Source organism: Hemitrygon akajei, chromosome 9, assembly GCF_048418815.1.
Source record: "Hemitrygon akajei chromosome 9, sHemAka1.3, whole genome shotgun sequence".
Classification (NCBI taxonomy): Eukaryota; Metazoa; Chordata; class Chondrichthyes; order Myliobatiformes; family Dasyatidae; genus Hemitrygon; species Hemitrygon akajei.
This window is the reverse complement of record NC_133132.1, coordinates 108,645,715-108,672,326: the sequence shown is the minus strand read 5'-3', so window position 1 is coordinate 108,672,326 and position 26,612 is coordinate 108,645,715. Positions and strand designations below refer to the sequence as shown.

The 26,612-nt window shown below is 45.1% G+C and overlaps 1 protein-coding gene across 1 annotated transcript in view; it reads left to right on the top strand.

The window, feature by feature from the left end:
- The first annotated feature begins 17,792 nt into the window (after positions 1 to 17,792).
- LOC140733433 (CUB and sushi domain-containing protein 1-like) overlaps positions 17,793 to 26,612 on the top strand; it is a 2,013,313-nt gene continuing 2,004,493 nt past the window's right edge. The window contains exon 1 of the mRNA XM_073056756.1: positions 17,793 to 18,369. Coding sequence (XP_072912857.1) covers positions 18,183 to 18,369 — 187 coding nt within the window. The 5' untranslated portion in view covers positions 17,793 to 18,182. The remainder of the gene's footprint in view (positions 18,370 to 26,612) is intronic.

Sequence of the window (26,612 nt, the reverse complement as noted above, 5' to 3'; positions counted from 1 at the left end):
ATACTGCTGGAAAACAGCAAATTTCACCACATACGCCGGTAGTATTAAACCTGGTTCCGATTATGATTACATTAGTGATACACATCAACTCAGAGGGTGATGGGAGTGTGTAATGAGCTGTCATTAGAAGTGGTAAATATGGGTTTGATTTAGTGTTTTATTTATTTTAGAGATACAGTGTGGAATGGGCACTGCTAGCCCACCAAGCCACGGCACCCAGCAACCCACCAATTTAACCGCAGCCTAATCACAGGGCAATTTACAATGACTGATTAACCTCCTAACTGGTACGTTTTTCGACTGTGAGAGGAAACCAGAGGGCCCAGTGGAAGTCCACATACACAAGGGAAAAACGTACAGACTTTCATAAGAAGGATGCTAGAAAAGAACTTTGAAATCTGCCGCTCCAAGTTGCAATATCTTTGCATGAACTGCTACACTACCTTGGCATTGCCAGTTTAACATCTATGAGAAATTTGGATAAGTACATGGATGGGAGGGGTATTGAGGTCTATGATCCAGGGACAGGTTGGTAGGACCAGGTAGAATAACATTTCAGCACGTACTAGATGGGCTGAAAGGCCTGTTTCTGTGTTGTAGTGCTCTGTGACTCAATGGCATTATCTTCCTTCTCATACATTTAATCATTGAACTATTAGGCACTGGAGGTCATTAAGTGTTTCATTCCCTTGCTTTGTGGGTGGGAAAGGGCCTTGTTCTAATGTTGTCTTGTTTTGTTGTTGTTGCTGCTTGTGGCGTTCTGCTAAACATGGTGGACGTTCCAAAATGTGTGGCAAACCTTGTAGGCTGGCCACAACAAATCCTTGGGTGTGCTGGCTGTTAATGCAAATGATGTATCTGTGACAAATAAATCTGAATCTTAAATTTGAAATCTTTTGAGAGCCCTCCAATAAATCCATTTTTCTATCAATGTTCAAAGTTCAAAGAAAATTTATTATCAAAGTACATATATATCACCATATACAACCCTGAGATTCATTGTCTTACAGGCACAGTAAATATAAAGAAACATAATAAAATCAGTGAAGAACAGCATATAACAACATGCAAACAACCAGTGTGTAAAAGAAAATGAATTGTGCTTAAGAAAAAAACAAGTTAATAAAAAATAAATAAGCATCAAGAACATGAGATGAAGAGTCCTTGAGAGTGAATCCATATTGTGGGAACAGTTCAGTATTGGGGTGAGTGAAATTGAGTGAAGTTATCCCCTCTGAATATTTAATCAGCCCTCTTTGAAACTTCTGATTAAAACTGTTTCCATCAGGCATGGAATCCAAAACACAAGAAAGTTTGCCAACACTGGAAATCCCAAGCAACACACACAAAGTTCTGGAGGTGCTCAGCAGGTTAGGTAGCATCTGTGGAAATGAATAAATAGCTGATGCTTGAAGCTAAGACCCTTCCTCAGGACAGAAATGGAAGGGGGGCCGACAGAATAAAAAGGTAGAGGAAGGGAAGGAGGCTTGGTAGAAGGTGATAGGTGAAGCCAAATGGGTGGGAAAGGTAAAGGACTGGAGAAGAAGGAGAAGAAAGAGACCAAAGAAGAAACAGAAGGAGGAGGAGACACCAGGGGAAGTGATCAGCAGGTGAGGAGAGGCAAAAGGTCGGAGTGGTGAATAGAAGAAGGGGGGAGGGAGAGTGAAAAAGCTGATTACCAGAATGAGAAATTGATATTCATGCCATCAGGTTGGATCCTATCCAGATGGAATATAGAATCCAGATGAGAACAATTTGCCATCTTCCTCAGTCGAGACTGTGAATGTAGCAGCCAGGAAGGTATGCTACAGCTTTATAAAACTTTGGTTAGTTTGCACTTGGAGTACTCTGTGCAAGTCTGGCAATTTCTTCACCCTTGTGGAGAGGGTGCAAAAGAGGTTTACTGGGATGCTGCCTGGATCAGGGGGTATGAGCTATAAGGAGAGGCTGGACAAACCTGACTTGTTTTCTTCACAGCACTGGACGCTGAGGAAAACTTGATAAATGTTTATAAAATTATGAGAGGCATAGATGGGGTAAACAGCCAGAATTTTTTTTCCAAGGGTAGAAATGTCAAGTATTAGAGGACATGTATTTAAGGCGAAAGGGGGAAGTTTAAAGGAGATGTGCATATAATGTCCACTGGATGTCTGGAAAGGGCTGCTGGGGTAGTGTTAGAGGCAGATAGTGATAGGGGAGGGAGAATGCATGAAAATACAGAGACTGGAGGGTTATGAATCATGTGCAAGCAGAAGAGATTTAGTTAAATTTGACGTCTTGTTTGACACAGACATTGTTTTCCATTTATTGTGCTCTTCTAAAATACTTTCTCCTCATCTATTCCCCAATTCTCTGACTGATGCGTTTCTTTGGTTTAGAATAAGTAGAAATTGGATTCAGATTCGTTTATTTATCACATGTACATTGAAACATACAGTGAAATGTGTTGTTTGCATTCATGTTATCAGTCAACATACCCTAAGGATATTTTAAGCCTGCAAGCAAAGGCTAACACTGGTTTAAGGGGATGGGACCTGGAATTGCCAAACCGCTCACTCAATATTCTGTTTTCCTGTATGTTATATTAGAAGGTAACCAGACAGTGAGGTGTTCTGTAAATTACATTACAACATGTCCTACTTCTCGGAATCTGAAGATTTTCCTCTACACAAACCAGACCCTTGATGTTACAGATTTTTGTTCGTTGAAGAAGCTGAAGAGGATATACCTCCCTAGAGCATGAAACAAATACAGGATAAACTACGGCTGTGTTCCTCTTTCCTGTCTGCTCTGAGTGCCGCATGTTAACGCACACTCAATAATCTGTGGAAAATTTTGCAACATTTTCTCTGCTTATTTGAAAAACATCCAAAGGATTTATTTCCTTGAATATTCCTCCAGGAGTTAGTTATCTCACATTTCCCCCTCTCTCTCTCTCTCTCTCTCTCTCTCTCTCTCTCTCTCTCTCTCTCTCTCTCTCTCTCTCTCTCTCTCTCTCTCACTGTCTATCTCTCCCACTCTTGCCCTCCCCCTCCTACTCTTCCCTCTCTATCTCCCTCTCTCCCTCTCCCTTCTCCCCCTCAACCCTCCCCCTCACCCCTTCTCCCTCCTGCACCCTCTCTTGTTCTCTCTCTCTGCTCTCTTCCTCTTTCTCTCTCTCATTATCTCTCTTTCTCTCTCGTTCTCTCTTCCTCTCGCTCTCTCTTTTCCCCTCTGTGTATCTATCTCTCTCATACTTTCCCTTTCTCCCCCTCCCTCTCTCTGAGAATCTGAGTTATGAGCAGATTCATGTCATTGGTAAGCTTCTAAACTTTTGCTGTGCATTGTGTAAGGGAGAGATTGATTTTGTTAATCGAGGGTTGGATTTTAAAGGGATCTTTGTGAACATAATGCAGAGGAAGAGGGTGAGAATCAGCCAACAGTGAAGGGCATAAATATTTAAGATGGATATAAGAAGGCAGGGTGACATTGACAGGAGACTTAACAAGAGTAGGAGAATTTTTTTTAAAAACCATGCACGTTGGATATAAAGTACTCACTTCCAGTAAAGCTGTGAAGTCTCCAATGACCACAAATTATTTAAAGTTGTAAATGTTACAATTACTTGATAATGTGTAAATTCCTGATTGAAAACAAATTGCAAACCTTAGAACTTCATTTATGCCACGTTCCTTAGTGTTGGATTGCGACTGTAGAAGAAATCAATCAGGAATTGGTTAAAGTTGGAGAGAAGAAAAAAGCAATAAAATATGTGAGTTCGGTTTTCCTGCCTGACATTGTTGCAGCATTTAGTACAACAAAGAGGGAGTCAGAAAGACACACACTGTCAGAAAGAAAGAATGACAGAAAGAAATGCACACTGATGGAGAAATGATGCAGAGAGTGAGTGAAGGACAGAGACCCTGACTTATGGAGCAAAGCAGGTTACACAGCAACTGCAAATATGGAGCATAGCAAATACAGGGAAACATAGATGCTTGTACATATACATATATGTATGTATTCTCTCTCTCGCTCTCGCTCTCTCCATCTTACCCTCGCTCCCTCTTTCTCTTCTCCCTCCTGCCATCTGGAAAAAGGCTCCGAAGCATTTGGGCTCTCATGACCAGACTATGTAACAGTTTCTTCCCCCAGGCTGTCAGACTCCCCAGTACCCAGAGCCTGGACTGACACCTTGCCCTATTGTCCTGTTATTTATTTATTGTAATGCCTGCACTGTTTTTGTTTTTGTGCACTTTATGCAGTCCAGTGTAGGTCTGTAGTCTAGTGTAGCTTTCTGTGTTTTTTTTTAATATTACGTAGTTCAGTCTAGTTTTTTGTACTGTGTTATGTAACACCATGGTCCTGAAAAACGTTGTCTCATTTTTACTATGCACTGTACCAGCAGTTATGGTTGAAATGACAATAAAAGTTGATTTGACTTGACTTCTGCTTCACCTCTCTCTTCCCCTCTCTGTCTCTCTTTCTCTCTCACACTTGCTCTGTCTCGATCCCTTGCTCTCTCTCTCTCTCTCTCTCTCTCTCTCTCTCTCGTTATCTACCTTTCTCACACACACTCTCTCTTTCTCTTTGTCTCATGCACATACACATTGAAGGGAACAAATATCCAGAATATCAGGCAGGAATAGATAAAAAAGAGGCCTTACAAATTATAGAGTCATAGAATAATACAAAATGGAAACAACCATTCAGCCCATCTAATTCATGCTAACCATGGTGCCTACCAAACTAGCCCCTGTTTATCCCATATTCATCTAACCCCCACCCCTATCTATGCCTTGATCTAAATGTATTTTAAATGTTGTTATTGTACTTGTCTCAACCACTTCCCTTGACAACTATCACCCGCTGTGTGAAGTTGCCTCTCAGATCCCTTTTAAATTTTCCACCTCTCACCATAAATTGACACTCTCTAGTTATTAGTCTCCATTCTCTGGGGAGAAGAGGTTGAGTGCATTCACCCTATCTCCACCCCTCGTGAGTTGAGATAGTACATCTGAGGAGGAGGTACAGAATCTGAAGACCCATACTCAACAATTTAGGGACAGTTTTTCCCTCTCCATTAGTCCAATGGTAAGAAGGCCTTTGACAAGGTGCCACCCATGAGGATGCTAAAAGAGTTAAGAACCCATGGCATTGCAGAAAAGGTATTACATGGGTAGGGGATTGGCTTTTTGGCTGGAGGCAAAGAATGGGAAAAGTGAGCCTTTTCTAATGGGCTGCCGGTGACTATTGGTTTTCCACAGTGTTTGTGTTGAGACCACTTCTTTTTACATTATACGCCAATGATTTAGATGTTGGAATTGATATTTCATGGAGAATGAGAAAAGAAGTGGCAGATGGAATACAGTGTTGAGAAGTGTATGGTCAGGCACTTTGATAGAAGAAATAAAAGAGTAAACTATTTTCTAAATAGAGAGAAAATTCAAAAATCTAAGGTGCCAAGTGACTTGGGAGTCCCCGTACAGGATTCCCTAAAGGCTACTAAGACCATAAGACATGGGAGCATAATTAGGCCATTTGGCCCATCGAGTCTGCTCCACCATTCATTCATGGCTGATCCTTTTCACCCCCTCCTCAGCCCCATGCCCCGGCCTGCTCCCCATAACCTTTGATGCCATGGCCAATCAAGAATCTATCAATCCCTGCCTTAAATAAACCAACGACTTAGCCGTCACAGCTTCTTGTGGGTAACATATCTCTTAAATTCACCACCCCCTAGCTAACAAAATTTTTCCTCATCTCTATTTTAAATGGACGCTCCTCTATCCCAAGGCTGTGCCCTCTTGTCCTAGACTTTCCCACCATGGGAAACATCATCTCCATATCTACTCTGTCTAGGCATTTCAACATTCAAAAAATTTCAACGAGATCCTCCCCTCATCTTTCCAAATTCCAGCGAGTACAGACCCAGAGTCATCAAATGTTCTTCAGATGATACCACTTTCATTCCCAGAATCATCCTTGTGAACCTCCTCTGAACCCTCTTGAATGCCAGCACATCTTTTCTTAGATGAGGAGTCCAAAACTGTTTACAATACTCAAAGTAAGACCTTACCAGTGCCTTATAAAGCCTCAGCATCACATCACTGCTCTTGTATTTTAGACTTTTTGTAATGAATGCTAACATTGCATTTGGCTTCCTCACCACTGACTCAACCTGCAAGCTAACCTTTAAGTTGTTCTGCCACAAGGACTCCCAAGTCCCTTTGCATCTCAGATTTTTGGATTTTCTCCCTGTTTAGAAAATAATCTGCACATTAATTTCTACTACTTAAGTGCATGAACATGCATTTTCCAACATTGTACTTCATTTGCCACTTTCTTGCCCATTCTCATAATCTGTTTAAGTCTTTCTGCAGCTTACCTGTTTCCTCAACACTACCTGCTCTTCCAGCAATCTTTGTATCATCTGCAAACTTGGCAACAAAACCATCTATTCCATCATCTAAATCATTGATATACAGCATAAGAAGGAGCGGTCCCAATACCGACTCCTGCGGAACACCGCTGGTCACTGGCAGCCAACAGAAAAGGATCCTTTTATTCCAACTCGCTGCCTCCTACCAATAAGCCAATGCTCTAACCATGCTAGTAGCTCTCCTGTAATACCATAGGCTCTAAACATGGTAAGCAGCCTCATATGTGGCACTGAGTCAAAGGCCTTCTGAAAATCCAAATATAGAAACATCCACAGTATCCCCTTTATCTATCCTACTTGTAATCTCCTCAAATAATTCCAACAGGTTTGTCAGGCAGGATTTTCCCTTGAGAAAACCATACAGACTTTGTCCTATCTTGTTTCGTGTAACTAAGTACTCTATAACCTCATCCTTAACAATTGACTCGAACATCTTCCCAGCTACTGAGGTCAGGCTGATTGGTCTATAATTTCCTTTCTGCTGACTCCCTCCTTTCTTAAAGAGTGGAGTGACATTTGCAATTTTCCAGTCGTCAGGAGCCGTTCCAGAGTCCAATGATTCTTGAAAGATCATTACTAATGCCTCCACAAGTTCTATCACCACCTCTTTCAGAACCTCAGGCAGCAGTTCATTTGGTTCAGTAAACTTTAGATCTTTCAGCTTTTTGAGCACCTTCTTCCTTGTGATAGTAACTGCACGCACTTCTCTTCCAGCACACCATTCTAAACCTGGCACATTGCTAGTGTTTTCCACAGTGACAACTGATGCAAATACTCATTCAGTTCATTTGACCGTTATTATTTCTCTGGCCTCATTTTCTGGTGGTCCTATATCCACTCTCATCTCTCTTATTTTTTTTAATATACTTGAAAAAGCTTTTTCTATCCACCTTGATATAATTTGCTGGCTTTCTTTCATATTTCATATTTTCGCTCCTAAGGATTCTTTTAGTTGCTCTCTGCAGGTTTGCAAGTTGAATCGGTGGTGAGGAAGGCAAATGTGATGTTAGCATTCACGTTGAAAGGATTGGAATATAAAAGCAAGGATGTAATATTGAGGCTTTATAAAGCACTGGTGAGGCCTCATCTGGAATACTGTGAACAGCTTTGGGCCCCTTATCTAAGAAAGGATGTACTGACTTCAGAGATGTTTCAAATGAGGTTCACAAAAATGATTCCGGGATTGAAAGGCTTAAGGTGTGAGGCGTGCTTGATGACACTGGGCCTCTACTGACTGGAATTCAGAAGAACGAGGGACCTCATTGTAACCTATCGAATGTTGAAAGGCCACGAGTGAGTAGATGTGGAGAGGATGTTTCCTATGGTTGGGGAGTCTAAGACCAAGGGACACAGCTTCAAAATAGAGAGATATCCATTTAGAACAGAGATGAGGAGAAATTTCTTTAGCCAGCAAGTGGTGAATCTGTGTAATTTATTGCCATAGGTGGCTATGGTGGCCAAGACATTGAGTATATTTGAGGTGGAAGTTGATAGATTCTTGATTGGACAGGACATGATGGGATACGAGAAGCAGGCAGGAGATTGGGGCTGAGAGGAAAATAGATTAGCTGTAATGAAACGGTAGAGCAGACTTGATAAGCGAAATGGCCTATTTCTGCTCCTTTATCAATGGTTTTATAGTCCATGAACACCACCCAATTATTTCTCATTTTTTGCACTATTTATTTTGTAATTTATAGTCATTGTATGTGTTACACTGCACTGCTGCCACAAAGCAGAGAATTTCACGTCATATGTCAGTGATAATAAACCTGATTCTGATTTTTGAACCTCTCGGGAAAGTGATAGATTGATTTTGAATGCAACTGTAAGCGAGAAGCAATGTAATGAGAGGGGGAGAGAAGGGGAGAGAGAGAGAGATGATAGAGATTCTGAGGAAGGGAGAGTAAGAATGAAAGACAGAAGAGAGGGGAAAAGTAAGATAGAGCACTAGTTCCCTTTGACAGTTTCTATCTGTGATCTTCACAGGCCTGTCCTAAACTTGATAGCTCAGTTAAAAGCAAATAAGGGAGATCAATTATAACAACTGTACAGAGTTATTACTGTATAGAGTGGAGTAGGATGCCTGATTAATTACCATACTTACTGTAACAAGTGGTTCATCTTGGTAATAAAATCTTAAAAAGCAGTCAGCTTGGGAGATAGGAAAGGTTATGGAGATGCATATCTCCAAGGGATAAGTGTCCATTTTCATATATATTCATATCTGGTTTTGCGACACAGGGCATACCTCCTTGCAAAGAAAAAGCTAAATTCTCAAAGGAGACACATAGTTCCCCGGTGATTTTTCAATTCTCTGTTGTGTATCATTTATGCCCTTGCTGGGTCAATTGAAATTGGGCACTGCTAGGGCAGACAGCAGTATATTTCAAACCATGTACTCAGATGCATCAGCCATTCAATTCTGTGCCAGTAGAGTGGCTTCTTGTGAACACAAAGAACACACTCAGTGCCCACTTTATCAGGTGCCTCCTTTATCTAATGAAGGGACCACTGAGTGTATGTTTGTGGACTCCTACTGTTGTAGCCCATCCACTTCAAAGTTCAAGGTTAAGTGTTCAGGGATGCTCTTCTGCACACCACTGCTGTCACACATGGTTATTTGAGTTCCTGTCATCTTTCTGTCAGCTTGAACTGGTCTGGCCATTCTCCTCTGACATCTCTCATTAACAAGGCATTTTCGCCCATAGAATTGCCGGATGCTTTTTTCGTTCTTTGCACCATTCTCTGTAAACTCCAGAGACCGCCATGTGTGAAAATCCGAGGAGATCAGCAGTTTCTGAGATAATCAAATCACCCGTCTGACACCAACAATCATTCCATGGTCAGAGTCACGAAGATCACATTTTCTCCCCATTCTGATATTTGGTCTGAGGAACACCCAAACCTTTAAAGTATGCCTGCATGCTTTGATACTGCCACATGATTGGCTGATTTGATATTTGCATTAATAAGCAGCTGTACAGGTATACCTTATAAAGTGGCCACTGAGTGTGTAACAGTGATTAAAAAAAAGTGTATTTCTTAATCAACCTTTACAAGCTGAGACAGCTTAATGTAAAGTCCTTCCTGAATTGTGTTCACTGTTGTAATGTGAGAAACACAACAGCTGAGGTAGACACGGAGAGATCCATCAAACAACATGTTGAAAATAACCACATTGCAAGCTAGCAATGTTGGCAGAGAGTTCACTGTTGCCTACAGCACCCTGTTGAGCTTCCCTGTTCCATGAATGGTGACATTAAATTAGAGTGTTAGCAGGAGCTCAGCTTAAGAAGATCAGCTTTACTTGTCACATGAACATCGAAATGTACAGTGAACATGCATCGTTTGTGTCAACGACCAACACCGTCCGTGGGTGTGTGGGGGACAGCTCGCAGTTGACACCAAGCTTTTGGTGACAACATAGCATGCCAACAATGTACTAACCATATGTCTTTGGAATATGGGAGGAAAGCCATGTGGTCATGGGGAGAATGTACAAACTCTTTATTGACAGCGGTGGGAATTGAATCCTCTTTACTGAGCGGTGATGCCGTAAGGTGTTTTGTTAACTGCTATGTTACCATGCCGTTCATCAGTAAGGTACCGTGCATGTAAATATGTTCACCTCCAATGGTGCAACAACCACTACTGCAATGGTAAACTACCACAAGAAGCTCTCAGCAGAATCTCTGCTACACAGTGAAGTATATCAACTGAAGTTTCACAAGAGTGGATACTGAAAAGGAAGACAAACTGAGTTTGGTGGGTGGTGGTGGTGGGGGGGGGGCTGAAATAAGTGAAGACATGTGGGATGTTTTGGAGATTGTCAGACTGACTATGTTGTGGACGAACAGAGGCTCTGTGATTCCAGGTCATAAGCTAACACTGGGCAGCTGGAACTTGGAGCCAGGGAACAGAATTAGTGAAATATCATTCACCTCATTGCACACTTCAAGTTAGGCCAAATACAAATTAAACATAAATGATACAAGATGAAGCAGGAATGTGCATAACTAGAATCAAATGAAGCAAAGTCCACTGCAGCGCAAAGTGGCCGCAGTGCTGCTGTACTGAAGTGTCACCACGCTTCTGGCACAGACACAGCATGTGCCCATAACTCATTAGCTCTAACCTGTACATCTTTGCAAAGTGAGAACACAAGAACATAGGAAACAAGAGTAGCAGTCGGCCATCTGGCTCGTTGAGCCTGCTCCGCCATTCAATAAGATCATGGCTGATCTGGCCATGGACTCATCTCCACCTACCTGCCTTTTCCCCATAGCCCTTAATTCCCCTACAATCCAACCTTCTCTTAACTACATTTACTCAGGTAGCCTCCACTGCTTCATTGGGCAGAGAATTCCGCAGAATCATCACTCTCTGAGAAAAGCAGTTCCTCCTCATCTCCGTCTGAATCTACTCCCTCAAATTCTGAGGCGATGTCCCCTAGTTCTAGTCTCATCTACCAGTGGAGAAAACTTTCCTGCCTCTATCTGAACTATCCCTTACATAATTTTATATGTTTCTATAAGATCCCTCTCATTCTTCTGCTCGCACTATAATGGGTTATGCTGACCACTACGCTGCTTTGCCACCCCTTTCATATAAATATTCATAAATGATACAGAAATGTTGCTGGAGAAAACACAATTAGAATAAAAATGAACAAAGTCTATTGTAGTGAAAGTGGACATAGTGTTTCTGCACTGTGGTAGTGTTGTACCAGTTGGTTCAAGAACCAAATGGCTGAAGGGAAATAATTGTTCTTGAACCTGGTGATGCAGCACTGCAAACTTCAGTATCTCCTGCCTGATGGTAGCTGTGAGAAGTCATGGCCTAGATGATGGTAGATGCTGCCTTCTTGAGGCAGTGTCTCATATAGATACTGCCAATGGTGGGGAGGAATCTGTGCGTGATGAGTCCGCTACACTATGCAACTTCTTGAATTCCTGTGCATTCAAATTGCCATACCTGACTGTGATGCCACTATTCAGGATTCTTCTGGCAGAATATTTGCAGAAGTTTGTTTGAGTGCTCAGTGACAAGCCGAATCTCCTTAACCTTCTAAGAAAGTAAAGGTACTGGCAGGCGTTCCCTGTGATTGCATCTACATGCTGGGCCCAGAACAGGTCATCTGCCATGTTAATGCCCATGAACATAAAGCTGCTGACTCTCTCCAATGAGGCTGAAATATCGATACAGCCTGGAAACAGGCCCTTCAGCCCAATGCATCCATACTAACCATGGTGACCAGTAAGCTTCTCCTATTTACCCTCATTTAGCCCATATCCCTCTAAGCTTTTTCTGTCCATGTACTTCTTGGATGATATCATTGTACGTGCCTCAACCACTTCCTCTGCATCTTATTTCATATACCTCTGCATGAAAAAGAATCCACTGGCATGGATAACTTCACTCACCACAACTCTGAACTGATTCCACAGGGATTTTACCAGTCATGTTTTCCGTATTATTTTTTATTGGCACAATTTGTCTTCTTTTGCATATTGGTTGTTTGTCAGTCTTTTTATCTATCATTTTCAGAAATTCTATTGTATTTCTTTATTTTCCTGTAAAAGCTTACAAGAAAATGAATTACAAAATAATATACTGTAACACGTATTACTTAATTTGATATTAACTTTACTTTCACTTTGAAGTTCCCTCTCAGGTCCACTTTAAATTGTTCTCCTCTCATCTTTAACCTCTGCCCTCTAATTTTTTAGGTCACTCCTCAAACTCAGATGTTTTGAAGAATAAAGTGTTAGCCTGGCCAGCCTCTCCCTGTAAATGTCAATTCAGCAGGGATATTTACATCGAGATCTAACTTTAACTTTTTCCACACTGAAATGTCCGTTTCACCCTGCTCTCACTCAAGAGGCAGTCACGCTTTCGAAGACGGGTGGCGTGCTATTCTAGCGGTTTTGCATGATGGCACCTGCTGCTGCCTGTATGGAGTTTGTATGTTCTCCGCGTGACCACATGGATTTCGTCTGGGTGCACAAGTTTTCTCCCACATTCTAAAGATGTATGATTAGGGTTAGTGAGCTGTGGGGCATGCCACGTCGACACTGGAAGTGTGGCAGCACTTACCCAACACAATCCTCACGGATTTGATTTGACACAAATAACGCATTTCACTGTATATTTCAAGGTTCATGCGACAAATAAAGCTGATCTGTAAAGGTGGCACCCATTTAGTTGTGACTGATGGCAAACACATAATTTAGTCATTCACAAATGTTAAACTATAAACATGTTTCCCTCTTCCAGGTCCAGATACGCATTCAGTTTGGCATGGACTAGATGGGCCACAGAGCCTGTCTCTGTGCTCTCTGTGCTCTCTGACTCAGCTTCCTGAATGGACTCAGTTGCCACTTCAGTTGGTACATCCTGTACCTAATAAAGTGGCCATTGAGTGTGTATTCATGGTCTTAACCTGCTGTGGCAGATCCACTTCAAGGTTGGACATGTTGTGCAGTTAGAGATGTTCTTTGCACACCACTGTCGTATTATGTGGTTGTTTGAGTTACTGTCCCATTCCTGATAGCTTGAACCAGTCTGACCACTCCTCTCTGACCTCTCTGATTAATAAAGCATTTTCACCACAGAACTGCTGCGTACTGGGCTCATTTTTGTTTCTTGCACCATTCTCTGTAAACTCTAGAGTCTGTGGCATGTGAGAATCCCACGAGATTGGCATTCTCTGAGATACTCAAACCACCCTATCTGGCACCAACAATCCTTCCATGGTCAAAGTCACTAAGATCACATATTTTTGCCACTCTGATATTTGGTCGGAACAACAACTTGACCATGTCTGCATCCTTTTATGCATTGAGTTGCTGCCACATGATTGGCTGATCAGATATTTGCATTAACGGGCAGGTGTAGAGGTGTCACTAATAACATGGCCACTGAGTACATTTAGTCTCATTCAGAATTTGGTTTCTTAAGCTCAATGAAAACAAGATTTGTGTTGTTTTGATTTTTTGATGACTTTAGCTCTGACAGTGTCAACCCTTTCCATGAGTTCTGCTGGAGCAGCAGTGATGAGACTCTACTGAATTACTTTATATCACTGTTGACTTTGGACTCCAGCATGTTAATAACCTTCAAAAACCACGTTCCAATAACCTGCACAACATAGGTTAATGGTTGATTACTCTCCTGGAATAACTTTGAGGCGGTTTAATTTACTGCTTATTACTTTGCGTTATATTTAATGTGTGATGATCTAATTCTTCCCTCCAGATAGCTCTAAGCTCCCTCCCTGTTTCAAAGTATTTCTGTTGCAACTAAAAGCAGAGAAATTGCAACAGAGTGAATCAGAATTAAAACTTGAATCACACAACAACTCATTGAGAGGACAGGAGGTCAAAGGCTGCAGTGCAAGATTGCCCCTATTTTACCATTTGTTGCCTTAATGTGACTGATATATAGATCTTTGTAGGCTGAAACTCAATGCCTATCCTTCTGATTAAATGTGAAACAGTTTGATAAGACCATAAGAGATAGGAGCAGAATTAGGCCATTCAGCCCATTGACTCTGCTATCGTGGTTGATTTATTTCTTCTCAACCCCATTCTCCTGGCTTTTCCCTAGCCTTTGACACCCTTACTAATGAAGAACTTAACAATCTCTTCTTTAAATATACCAATGACTCTACAGCTGTCTGCAGCAATGAATTCCACAGATTCACCACTTTATAGCTAAAGATATTCCTCCCTACCTCTGTTCTAAAGGGATATTCTTCTATTCTGAGGCTATGCCTTCTGGTCCTAATCTCCCTCACTGTTGGAAATATCCTCTCCAATTCCACTTTATTTTGGCCTTTCAATCTTTGATGGGTTTCATTGAGATCCTCCATCATTCCTCTAAACACCCCTGAGTACAGGCTCAGAGCCATCAAATGATCCTCATAGGTTAACCTTTTCACTCCCAGGATAATTCTGGTGAGCCTCCTCTGGATCCTCTCCAATGTCAGCCCATTTTTTCTTAGATAAGGGGCCCAGAACTGCTCATAATACTCCAAGTGTGGTTGGACCAATTATTTAAGGTACATGGGGAAATGCTAGTTTCGCCAGCAGTGCCACCAAGGACAACAAAACAACTTGAATCAAGGCTGTTGAGGAGAAATATTGGGAGGAAGTTCTCATGCAGACAATTCAGGCAGAGAAGGGAACAGAGTGAGGGCATGAAACTTCTGAATGAAAGTAAGCTGCAGAAATACCACTTTCTTGTGTCTCAAGCACAAGCAACCAAGGACGGCGTTCTGCCTCTGGAACTCTCTCTCTGAAAAATACTATGGATGCCAAAAGAAATAAACCTTTCAGGGTTGGACAAAACAGTAAGTGTGCCCCCCTTCACAGATGCAGCCTTACGGCCAAGTCTTATGTTTTAGATTTCCAGCACTGAGAAAAAGACCAATAAAAATAAAAGATAAGAACCTAAATATTTTTTTACAAGATGAATCTACACCAAAGGCTCAGCAAAAAGCCATGTTAGAAATACCTGCATTGCTCTATGAGGCTGATTTCTATTCTCTGCCAGTTTGATTCAATTTGTTTCTCAGCTTGAATGACGTTCAGTTCAAACCCCATGCAAGCCTCTAGATCAGGTCAAAACCCTGCATCGGGAGTCCTGAAGTAGGAGTTCAACATGAAATCAATGTCTCCCACCCCTACCTGAATGAGAGGTGACTTGATAGAGGTGTACAAGATGAAAGGAGTCATAGATCAAAAGGACAACCAGAGACTTTTTCCCAGGGTGGATATGGCTAATATGTGGGGGCATAATTTTCAGGTGATTCAAGTAAAGTATTGGGGGATGTCAGAGGTACGTTTTTAACACTGAGACTGGTGAGTGTGTCAAACACACTGCCAGGGGTGGTGGTAGAGACGGATACATTAGGGGCATTTAAGAAAATCTTAGATGGGCACATGGATGCACCCTTTCCCTCCTACAAAATGGGAATTTTTGTAGATGGGCACACCTTCCCTCCTACAAAATGTAGGAGGGAAGGTGTGGATTGAACTTAGATTAGGTTGAAATGTCCGGAGGACACATACTTTGCTGTACTGTTCTGTTTTCCATGTTCTATGTTCTATGTTCACAGTCCCACCCCCACAGATGCAGCTCACCCACTGAATTCCTCCAGCATATCGCTGCCCCATATTCTAGTACTGCAAACTCCCATGTCTCTGCATCCACTGTGCCACACATGCAGGGGAATGTGCTAGGCTAAGCAGTCCCTTGGATGGTGTAATTGTGAACAAGTCATCCCTTACCTCCTCAGCTACAAAATGTCTGTGCATTATTGCATTGGCTTGAAGGGAGTTGGCTGGGTTAAATATATTAACTAACATTGCATTTCCAAAGTATCTGTGTTTTGGGATTTTTCAGGGGATGGGTGGAGCTATCAGCTCTCCATTATCTGCCCCAACTACGCTACTAACATAACTTGGTGAGAAGAAATTGCTTGCATGTTCCATCTGCTGGTTCATTCAGGGAGTAGTCATAGAAATAGACCCTTCAGCCCATCTAGTCCATGCCAATCTCTTAATCTGGTGAGTCTCACCTGGATCCTACCCCTCCATACCACCCCCCCACTCATGTATCTATCCAAACTTACCTTAAATGTTGAAATCAAACAACCTCATTCCATATTTTCACCACCCTTTAGGTGAAGAAGATACCCTTAAATATTTCATCTTTCACCCTTAACCCATGATCTCTAGTTGTAGTCTCGCCCAACCTCTGGAATACACCTACTTGAATTTACTCTATTTTTATCCCCCCATAATTTTGTATACCTCTATCAGATCTCCCATCATTCTTCAAAGTTCGAAGGAATAAAGACCTAACCTATTCAACCTTCCCCTATAACCCAGGACCTTAAGTCCAGGCAACGTCCTTGTAAATTTCCTCTGCTCTCCTTCCTATAGGTAGGTGACCAAAACTGCACACAAAACTTCAAATTAGGCTTCACCAACATCTTAAACAACTTCAACAGAACATCCCAATTCCTGCACTCAATACTTTGATTTATGAAGGACCACGCGCCAAGAGATTTATTAATTACCCTTTCCACCTGTGACGCCACTTTCAAGGAATTATGGATCTGTATTCCCAGATCCCTTTGTTCTACCGCACTCCTCAGTAACCTACTGTTCACTGTGTAAGTGTTACCCTGGTTTGACCTCCCGAAGTGCAACACTTATCTGCATTTAATTTCATGTGCTATTTTTAGTCCTTTTTTCAAGCTGGTTCAGATTCTTCTGAAAGCTTTGATAGCCTTCCTTGCTGTCCACTCCGTCCTGAATCCTGGTGTCATCCGCAAATTTGCTGATCCAGTTTACTACAGTTTCATCCAAATCGTTGATGTTGATGATAAACAACAACGGACCCAGCACCGGTGACCTTAACCGAATCACCAAAACGCAGGGTTGGCTCTGCCGTCAGCGAATTTCCTGAACATCGCCCGAGTGACGTCCGGGACCGCTTACGGAAGCAGTCGAGATGCCAAACACGTGCAGTGTTTTATCACTGGGACAGACCGCAGCAAACGGCTTCCCGCTACCGCTAGATGGCAGCAACGTTACGCATTTGCTTTTAGGGCCAAGTAATATCTATTGCGCATTTTCTCAAACGCGCGGCGCAAGTTTCATGGTTTTCCCCTCCATCCCCTCTCTAAGCTCGCACCCATCTGCTCTCGATTGGGAGTTTTACCAACTGTACACAGGGGGTTTCTTTCAGAACACGGCCTCTGAATTGTTCCAACAGCGGGCAGACTGGAATCTGAACGTAATTCACACGTGAGTCAGGAGCTGTCCTTTTCAGCACTGCACCTGGGCGCGATTAAGTGATTTCCAAGAATTCACGATGAAGCATTTCTCACATCAGTTTCAAGTCTGATGCATATAACACGTTTGTGATCTATAAATTCTTCGGTAATAAAAACATAGATTCATAAAGTTTGATTCTCGCCCCAGTTTGTTGTTTTTATTTCTTCATTCAAACTTTGAAATTTGGGGATTTGTAGTTATTGGATATATAGTGTATTTATAGGAAAAAGAACAACACCCGTTAGGATCTGTGTGGAAGATAGTCTAGGCTCCCACGGGGAAGGGGTCCCCCCTCGAGAAGTCCCGGCGTGTCTTGCATTACATGAAGGGTGTGGGGAGAGGGAGTGCGAGTGTGTGTGTGTGTGTGTGTGCCAGACAGATCCGGGCTGGGGTGAGTTTGCCCGAGGAAGCCGTATCCCCTGTGCGTGTTGAATTGGTCGAGTCCAACTCACTGGAGCTGCTGAACTGGAGCTTGGCTTTGCTTTGCTGCCTTTCTCTCTCTCTCTCTCTCTCTCTCTCTCTCTCTCTCCCTCTCTCTTTTTCTCTCTCTCTCTCTCTCCCTCTCCCCCTCTCTCTCTTTCTCTTTCTCTCTCACGCACACACACACATACACACTCTCTTGCACACACACAGGCACGTACACGCACACACGCGCGCGCGCACACAAACACACACACACAAACACACACACATACACACACACATACACACACACAGACACACACACACACACACACACACACCCACACACAAGCACACACACACACACACACACACACACACACACACACATCGCAGTTTGCCTTTCTCTCTCTCGGGATTTGCAACAGGATTGCGTTCCGCAGGATTTCACCGAGGCGTTAGCGATCTCTCTCCTCTGCGCTGGTGTCTAACCTCCTGTCCAATGCATGCTATGTCAGCGGGTCGGCAGAAGACCTGGTTCCTTCACCACGGTCCGCCCGCTGCCGCTCAGTGAAGCCGGATCTGTACGTGTTGGAATGAAAGCTTTCAACCCTTGGATGGAGATGACGGCCGGGACAGCGCTGAGGTTTCTGCTGCTGTTCTGCTATATCGGACTGACGGCTGCAGACGGCGGTAAGTGATCTTACCACATGTGTATCTCGCTGGAGGGGAGGAAGGCAAGTAGTTTGTGGGATTCTCTCTCTCTCTCTCTCTCTCTCTGTTGGTGTTCAACTCTGTGCGGAGGGGAGCCGAACCGGACCCGGTGAGAGAGCTGGCCTTGGTCCCCTGCGCGTCTTCCGCTGCCCCCGACATGTCATCGAAATACTGGCGCCGCGCAACTCCCGAGACCCGACACACAGCCCGTTTCTGCGGGATCGGAGCTGAAGCAGGGGTCCGGAACTCGGGAAGGTGCAGGGGGGAGAGCTGAGGAGGTGCGGTGTAGGGGAGGAGAAGAGGGTGGAGGGTGAAGGGGTGAAGAGTGACGGTGGAGGGTGAGGACAGATATGGAGGGTGAACGTAGTAGTGAGGGTGGAGGTGTGATGAGGGGCGAGTGTGAGGGGTGTGGGGAGTGAGTATAAGGGGAGACTGTGAGGGGTGAGTGTGAGGAGTGAGTATGAGTGAGTGTGAAGGATGAGGGATGAATGTATGGCAATTTGTGAGTGTGAGGAGTGTATGTGTGAGAAGTAAGTGTGAGGGGTGAGTGTGTGGAGTGAGAAGTGAGCGTGATGGGTGAGTGTGAGGAGTGAGAGTGGAGTGAGAATGAGCAGTGAGAGAGGAGTGTGTGAGTGTGAGCGGTGAGTGTGCAAGGTGAGTATGAAGGGTGAATGTGAGGAGTGCATGTGAGAAATGAGTGTGAAAGGTGAGTGTGAGGAGTCAGTGTGAGAAATGAGTGTGAAAGGTGAGTGTGAGGCTGTGTGGTGAGTGTGTGAGAGCAGTGAGTGTGAGGAGTAAGAATGAGGAGTGTGAAAGATGAGTGTGAGGGTAAATGTGAGGAGTGAGAGTGAGGAATGAGTGTGAGGGATGAGTTTGAGGAATGAGTGTGAGGAGTGAAGGAAGATGGTGACAGTGAGGGATGGAGGTGAGTAATGAGGATTATAAGTGTGTGGATATGGGGTAAAATGGAGGATGGGTGAGGGATGAGTGAGGTTGAGGAGAGGTATGAGGATGAGGAATATACATGAGGGAGCGAGGTTGGGGAAGGGGTAAAGGTTGAGGGGTCTATGGGTGAAGAATGCAGGGTTGAGTGTGACAGTGAGGGGAGGGATGAAGGATGAGTGTGAGGGTAGGAGCGAGAGGCAAGAATGAGAAGTGTATGGGTGAGGGGTGAGGTGTAGGGAGGAATGAGAGTGAGGGTGAGAGAAGCGGATGAGGAGTGTGCGAAGATGAGGAATGATGTTGGAGACAGAGGAGCTGTGGATGAAGAGCGGTGAAGGATGGAGATGAGGTGAGGGGTGGAGAGTGGAACGGAGGCTGACGATGTGGGGAGGGATGACGTATGAGGGGTGATGCTCTGGTGTTATGGTAAGGATGAGGGTGGCGTGACTGGAGTTGCGTTTGTAACCTGGAGGGAGGATTGGAGGTACAGATTGGAATGGAGTGAACAGTGGGACCAGGAGGGGCTGGAGAGGAAGGGTTAAGAACAGGGGCGAAGGGTAGATGGGCTATCATAGTGTTGGTCTGAGCGAGTGTTTGGCTTGGGGAAGTGGGGAGCGATGGAAACAAACAGGTGGTTTCTGCGCCTTGTGGACTTCACCTCCGCGCGGGACCGAGTCCAGCGTGTCTGCGTTCGGAAAGAGTCGGCAACTTCCACCACTCTTGCTCCCATGTGCTCGGTTCGCGTTCAGTTCCTACAGCCCCGCACGAGGTCAGAGTGGACAAGAGAGTTGGGGCGTTGACCCCACAACTGACCGATATGGTCTGGTTCTAAAGTGTGAGGCGGACCTGCTCTGCACCACTCCCCCGGCCTCCCCGCTGCTCACAGCCGCCGAGTCCGGCTCTTGCGCTCGGTGTTCGGAGTGTGGGTGTTTCGCAGGGCTCCTGCTCCAGTACGGGGGTTCGGGGTCTTGGTCACCGAATGAGAATCAGGTTGAATATCACTGACGTGTGTCATGCAATTTGTTGTTTTGTGCCAGCAGTACAGTGCAATACATGATAACTATAAATTACAATCGCGCAAAAAGGGAGAAAAATAGTGAAGTGGTGTTCACGGGTTCATTGTCCATTTGGAAATCTGATGGCGGAGGGGAAGAAGCTGTTCCTGAAACGTTGAGTGTGTGTCTCAGACTCTAGTACCTCCTCCTCGGTGGTAGCAATGGGACAAGGGCATATCCTGGGTGATGGGGTTCTTAATGACAGATACAGCCTTCTTGAGGCATCGCCTCTGGAGGATGCCCTCGATGCTGGGGAGGCCGGCTGAGTTCGCAACTTTCTGCGGCTATTTCCGATCCTGTGTAGTGGCTGCTCCAAACCATGCGGCGATGCAACCAGTCAGAATGCTCTTTACGGTACATCTGCAAAAATTTGCTCGAGTTGTTGGTGACATACCAAATCTCCTCAAACTCCTCAGACTCCCCAGGCGCCTGTCCCCGTAATTCTGACGCGCGAGACCCCATCTCGTTCCGTGGAAGGGGCAGAGGCGACGCGGGCTCCTGGAGCGAACAGTGATATCGGACCGCCACCTCCCGTCTCTCTCCTCCTTTGGGGAGGTCGCCCTGATCAGGAAAAGGCGCTTTTTGTAAGGATGTTGGCAGGAAGCGTCTCTCTTCCCTCCTGGAAGCGGCTTCACAGGGAGTGATCCGGGCTTGCTAATAATTCGAGAGCTGCGCTGTTTTTTTTTTAGAAAATGACTTGCTTCTCGGGGGCGAGTTTTCACTTGCTGGCAGAGAACAGGAGTTTCGAGGCAGGAGTCTTTTTCACTCGACATAGATAAACAATACCGAAGGAACAGTGTGGATCTCATTAGAAATGGACAGGAGCTAAGTCTCAGGGTCTGCCTCTCCCGGTTACTTTTCTCACGGGTACGGGTGGTTATCCCGCTTTGAGTTCTCTCTTCACTCACGAACCCGAGACTTGGTGTGAAATGAGTCTGTGGTAGCCAATGTGTGGCAGAATGTGTGTGTGTGTGTGTGTGTGTGTGTGTGTGTGTGTGTGTGTGTGTGTGTGTGTGTGTGTGTGTGTGTGTGTGTGTCTGTGTTTGTGTGGTAGTGCATGTATGTGTGCGCGCGCGTGGCTGTGCGTGTCTGCGTGTGTCTGTGGCTGTGCGTGAATGTCAATGTGTGATGTCTAAGTTGTACGTGAACGTATGTGTATGTGTGTCTGTGTGTATGTGTGAACATAGAACATAGAAATTTTCAGCACATTACAGGCCCTTCGGCCCACAATGTTGTGCCGGCCGTGTAACCTTCTTTAGAGACTGCCCAACATTTCCCTAGCGCACAGCCCTCTGTTTCCCAAGCTCCATGTACCTATCTAAGAGGCTCTTAAAAACCCCATCGTGTGTCAATATATATGCGTGAATGGGTGTACGTGTGGAGGCGTGAGCTTGTGTGTATCTTTTTGCCTGACGTTCTGAGTGTGATGTATGTCTGCGTGTGTCTGTGTGTATGCCATTGAGCACGTGCCCGTTTGGGAAAACCCGATGCGTGTGTGTGTGCTTATATGAGTGTGCATGTATGTGTGTATGGGGGGGGGGCGGTAGGTGGAGAGAGCTGGCTGTGTGCCAGTACAGTCTGTGTGAATGAATATAGATTTTACTGTGCACAGAGTTAATCACTGTACCATCCCTTACAAGGACGGTGTAAGTTGAGGTTCAGTCCATTCGACCGATGGTCAGGGCAGGAAGGCCGAACGGCCTCGCACCCGACTGTCTGCTTCCACGAGTGTCCGGAAGCCCACTGCCGGGGAGGTGCTGGGACCGTGAGGTTCGGATGCTCTCAGACCCACTGTGTGTTTACCCTGGCGAAGATCCGATGGTGGGTGGCAGAAATACGTCGTTTGCTGGCCATTCGGGGCAACGCAAGGTGCAGGGGACTGGTCCCGAGCCTTGCTCCTCGGCCACCGGACTAGTCCTGCTCCGTCCGCCCAACAAGGGGCTCGACTTTGTCGTCCGGAGTCGGGAGATGGTCCGCGTCCAGGATGTGTCGGCAGCAAGTTCGGGCCGGCTCCACTGTGCAGGGCGGGTGGGTTTCGGTGTCCGGAGAGGGAGGATGACCCATGCTGCCCCCTCTCTGCCACCGTAGGGCCCGACTGGTGAGGGATGCGGCCAGGAGGCGAGTTGTTTGGCTGTCCAGCAACGGTTGTTTTCTTTTAACTAGTTACACCGATACCTACCACCCCCACCATACGCACCCACACACAAACATTCACCACCACCACCCCCAGCCAACTTACACCGCTAACGCATGTGGCGACGTGCATGCTCACAGTACGGATAAACATACATTTCAGTATTTGTGTTACTTCACTCCCCAGTTAGCACTGTCACAACTCATGAACACCCACACACCACCCCCCCCACACACATACACCCACACATATATAGACACACACCCACACAAAACACCCATTCAAACGCACCCAGATCTTCACACCCAGTGGTACCCCCTCACACACCTACACCCACACCACACATATACACATGCAGAAATACACACATACCCACTCTCACTCACCCCCATAATCCACTCTCACACACACCCATCCTATTCTGTGCTTGACCCCCCCCCCCCCAAACCCTAACCCCACTCACTCACACCACGACCAGAGGAACTGAGGAACTCACTGGGTTGACCGGCACTGCCAGAGGCACAGAGACAGTTGATCACAAACAAAAAAGAGATTCTGCAAGTTCTGAACAACACACACAACATGCTGGATGAACTCAGCAGGTCAGGCAGCATCTATGGATGGGAATAAACAGTCGCTGTTTCAGGCCGATAAAGGGTCCTGGTGTAGAGCACCTCAGCCTGAAATATCAACTGTTTATTTGTTTCCACTGATGCTGCCCGTCCTGCTGAGTTCTCCCGTATCTTGTGTGTGTTGACGGGTGTTGATTTTCCCGAACCCTGCACAGGTGCTGTCTGACCTGTGGAGTTCCCGTCTTCATTCTCAGTGTTGTCTGCCTACATTCAGGGTAGGGTCAGTGTGGCTGGTTTGTCCTTCTCATGGAGTGTTTATCCCACTCCCAACAGGGAGAAGCCTACACAGCCAGGACTGTGGGACTCAAAAACAGTGACTTTCCCCAAGCAGTACAGGTGATCAGCATCTCCCCCACACCCCCAACCACCAACCACCACTACTTTACCATTTACTGTCAGTCACCTGATGTACGGACATTCCTGTGTCTAGCATCACTTTGTGGACATGCAATCAATACACGTAGAGAAGCTATTTTATGTATTTATATTTATTGTGTTTTTACTATTATTCTGGTATTTATCTTATTGTGTACTTTTGTGCTGCACCAGAGCCAGAGAAATAGTTATTTTGTTCTCCTTTACACTCGTGTAAAGGAAATGACATTGAGCAACCTTGAACCTTGAATCTTAGCATGGCTGAGAGGTGAATTAAAAGATGGTTCGCATGAGGAATATCTCCTCAGCATTAGTTTTGACATAGCATGCCTGCTTCCAGGTAAAGCGGAGTTCCTTGAATCTTGCCACCCCCCCCCCCCCCCACAGGAACATGGCCCTGACGTGACCCCAACCTGCTTCTGGGGCTATCAGTTGGTCCTGGAGGTGGGCAGCGGACAGTTTGGCCAGGCTGACTGCCTGGCAAATTTCAGAGGGTATGTCTGTGCCAGGATAGCTGTGGAAACAATACACGCGGTGTCGACAGGTAGCCCAGAGGCATTCTGGGACCACTGGGCACGGCAGGGGGTAAATGCCATCCTCGCTGTGGATGGGAATGTGTTAGTTTAGTCTATGTTACTTATGATTTCTCTGGTTTTTCTTTGTAACGTGATTGTGCATTAATAGAGTGCTTTGAATTTGTAATAAGTGTATTTTTGTAAGTAAAAGACACGGGCCCTATGCCTGGTGAGCTGTCTGAGGCATCAGCAGCCACGACTCGGTTTCACCCCTGTGAGTCTGGGACAGGCGCAGTGTGTGAGCTGCGGCCCGTGGCTGATGGAATGTGCGCCTGCTGAGCCTTGGGCAGTGAATTTAATGCAACTCTGTTCATTTGGGTCATTGTGAGGGGTTCAGGACAGTTCAATACTTTGGGGCGCCGCGGTTAGCACAATGCTGTTACGGCTCAGGGTGTCGGAATTCAGAGTTCAATTCCGTCGCCATCTGTGAAGGCGTGGGTTCCCCCTGGGTGCTTCGGTTTCCTTCCACAGTCCAAAGACTGACCAGTTAGAAAGTTAATTGGTCATTATAAATTGTCCCGTGATTAGGCTTGAGTTAAATTGGGGTGTCAGCGGGAGGGAGGGAGGTTGCTGAGCAGTATGGCTCAAAGGGCTGGGAGGGCCTATTCTGTGCTGTATCTCTAAAAAATAAACTGCTTTTCATGGAACGTAGGACACAGAACAGGTACTTCAACCCACTGTATTGGTGCTGAACACTACGCCGAGGGTGAGAGGTGACTTGAGAGAAGTGTACAAGACACAAAGATCAAGTGGGTAGCCAGAGACTTTTTCTCAGGGTGAAAATGGTTAATACCAGGGTGCAGAAAATAGTGGGTGCATGGAACATTCTGCTGGGGTGGTGGCAGAGGCAGATGCATTAGGGGATTTAAAGAAGCTGAAGGGCTTTGGGGGAGGGAAGGTTTAGATTGACCTCGAAGTAGGTTAAAACATCGGCACAACATTGTGGCCCAAAGGGCCTGTATTATGCTTAACATTCCCCATTGAGTCCCTGCTCTACCATTCCATCTTTGCATCTGGGCTTTATAGAGACAGTTAAAAGGTGCAAATGGGGATATTGTAAAACACCTGCAACTTCTCCAGAGCCTCCACATCCTTTCTGTAATGGGGAGACCAGAATTACACACACCAGAATACAATCTGCTCTTGGAATTACATATTTAACCAACTGGGAAGGTTTACTGCTTTGACTTCACATTGCAAGTGAACGTGGAGAGAATAAATTATTCATATAAAGGTTAAACTGGCATTCAATGCAATACCACACTGGCCCTGCGTAGTTTTGCTTTCTTATTCATAATCACCTGCTTTTGACAATGTGGCTTTTTCATAGTGCAAGAAGCGAACAGATACCGGGGTACTTGCCTTCAGATGTGGTTAGAGATGGTGTCCCGCCTGAAATTAGCCACAACAGTGGGAGCAGGCAAATGATCGGCAGTCGAACACAGTGGCCCATTTTGTCCAGGATGACACAAACAGCCACTTAAAAAAAGACTCTGACTGGACATTCCAAAATCAAAACATGATCATGCCTGTCCAGTATGAGGGCCAATAGAGTCATAGAGTCATACAGCATGGAAACAGGCCATTCAGTCCATCTGATTCGTACGAACAGGATGCCTGTTTCATCTAGACCCACTTGCCTGTGTTTAGTCAATCTCCCTCTAATCCTCTCCTATCCATGTACCTGTCCAAATGTCTTTCAAATGTTTTTTTATTTAGAGATGCAGCATCACAGGTCTTACTGTCCAATGAGCAGCACCTCCTAATTACTCCCGTGTGATCAGTACATCTACTAACCTGGACTTCTTTTGAATGTGGAAGGAAGCCAGAGCACCCAGATGAAACCCATGTGGTCACAGGGAGATCATACAAACTCTTTACAGACAGCGCTGTAATAGTGTTACATTAACTGTTACGCTACCGTGCTGTCCTATGTTGTTATGGTACCTGCCTTAACCACTTCCTCTGCAGTTCATTCCATATTCTGACCACCATCAATGTGAATAAGTTGCCCCTCAGGTCCCCTTTAAATCTCTCCCCTCTCACTTTAAATGTGTACACTCTAATTTTTAGTACCCCTTTCCTGGGCAAAAGACTGTGCACTTTCACCCTAGCTATGCCCCTCATGGTTTGATACATGCTTCCGTCTGTTATGTAACATCAAATAAAGTCATGGATACAAGAGACCCTGCAGAGGCTGGAAATCCAGAGTAACAAATGCAAAATGCCAGAGAAGCTCAGCAAGCCAAGCAGTATCTATGGAAAGGAAAAATCAGTCGATGTTTCGGACAGAGATCCTTCATCAGAAAGTCCTAGCCTAGGAATAAAATTCTAGCCTGTCCAACCTCTTGCTATAGCTCAGATCCTCAAGTCCTGGCAGCATACTTGTAAAATCTTTTCTGCATTCTTTGTAACTTAGCTAAATCTTTCTTTCCATTTACAGGTTCCCAAAACTGCACACAATAGAAACCGAAATGGTACACAATGTACTGATGTTTTAATAACACTG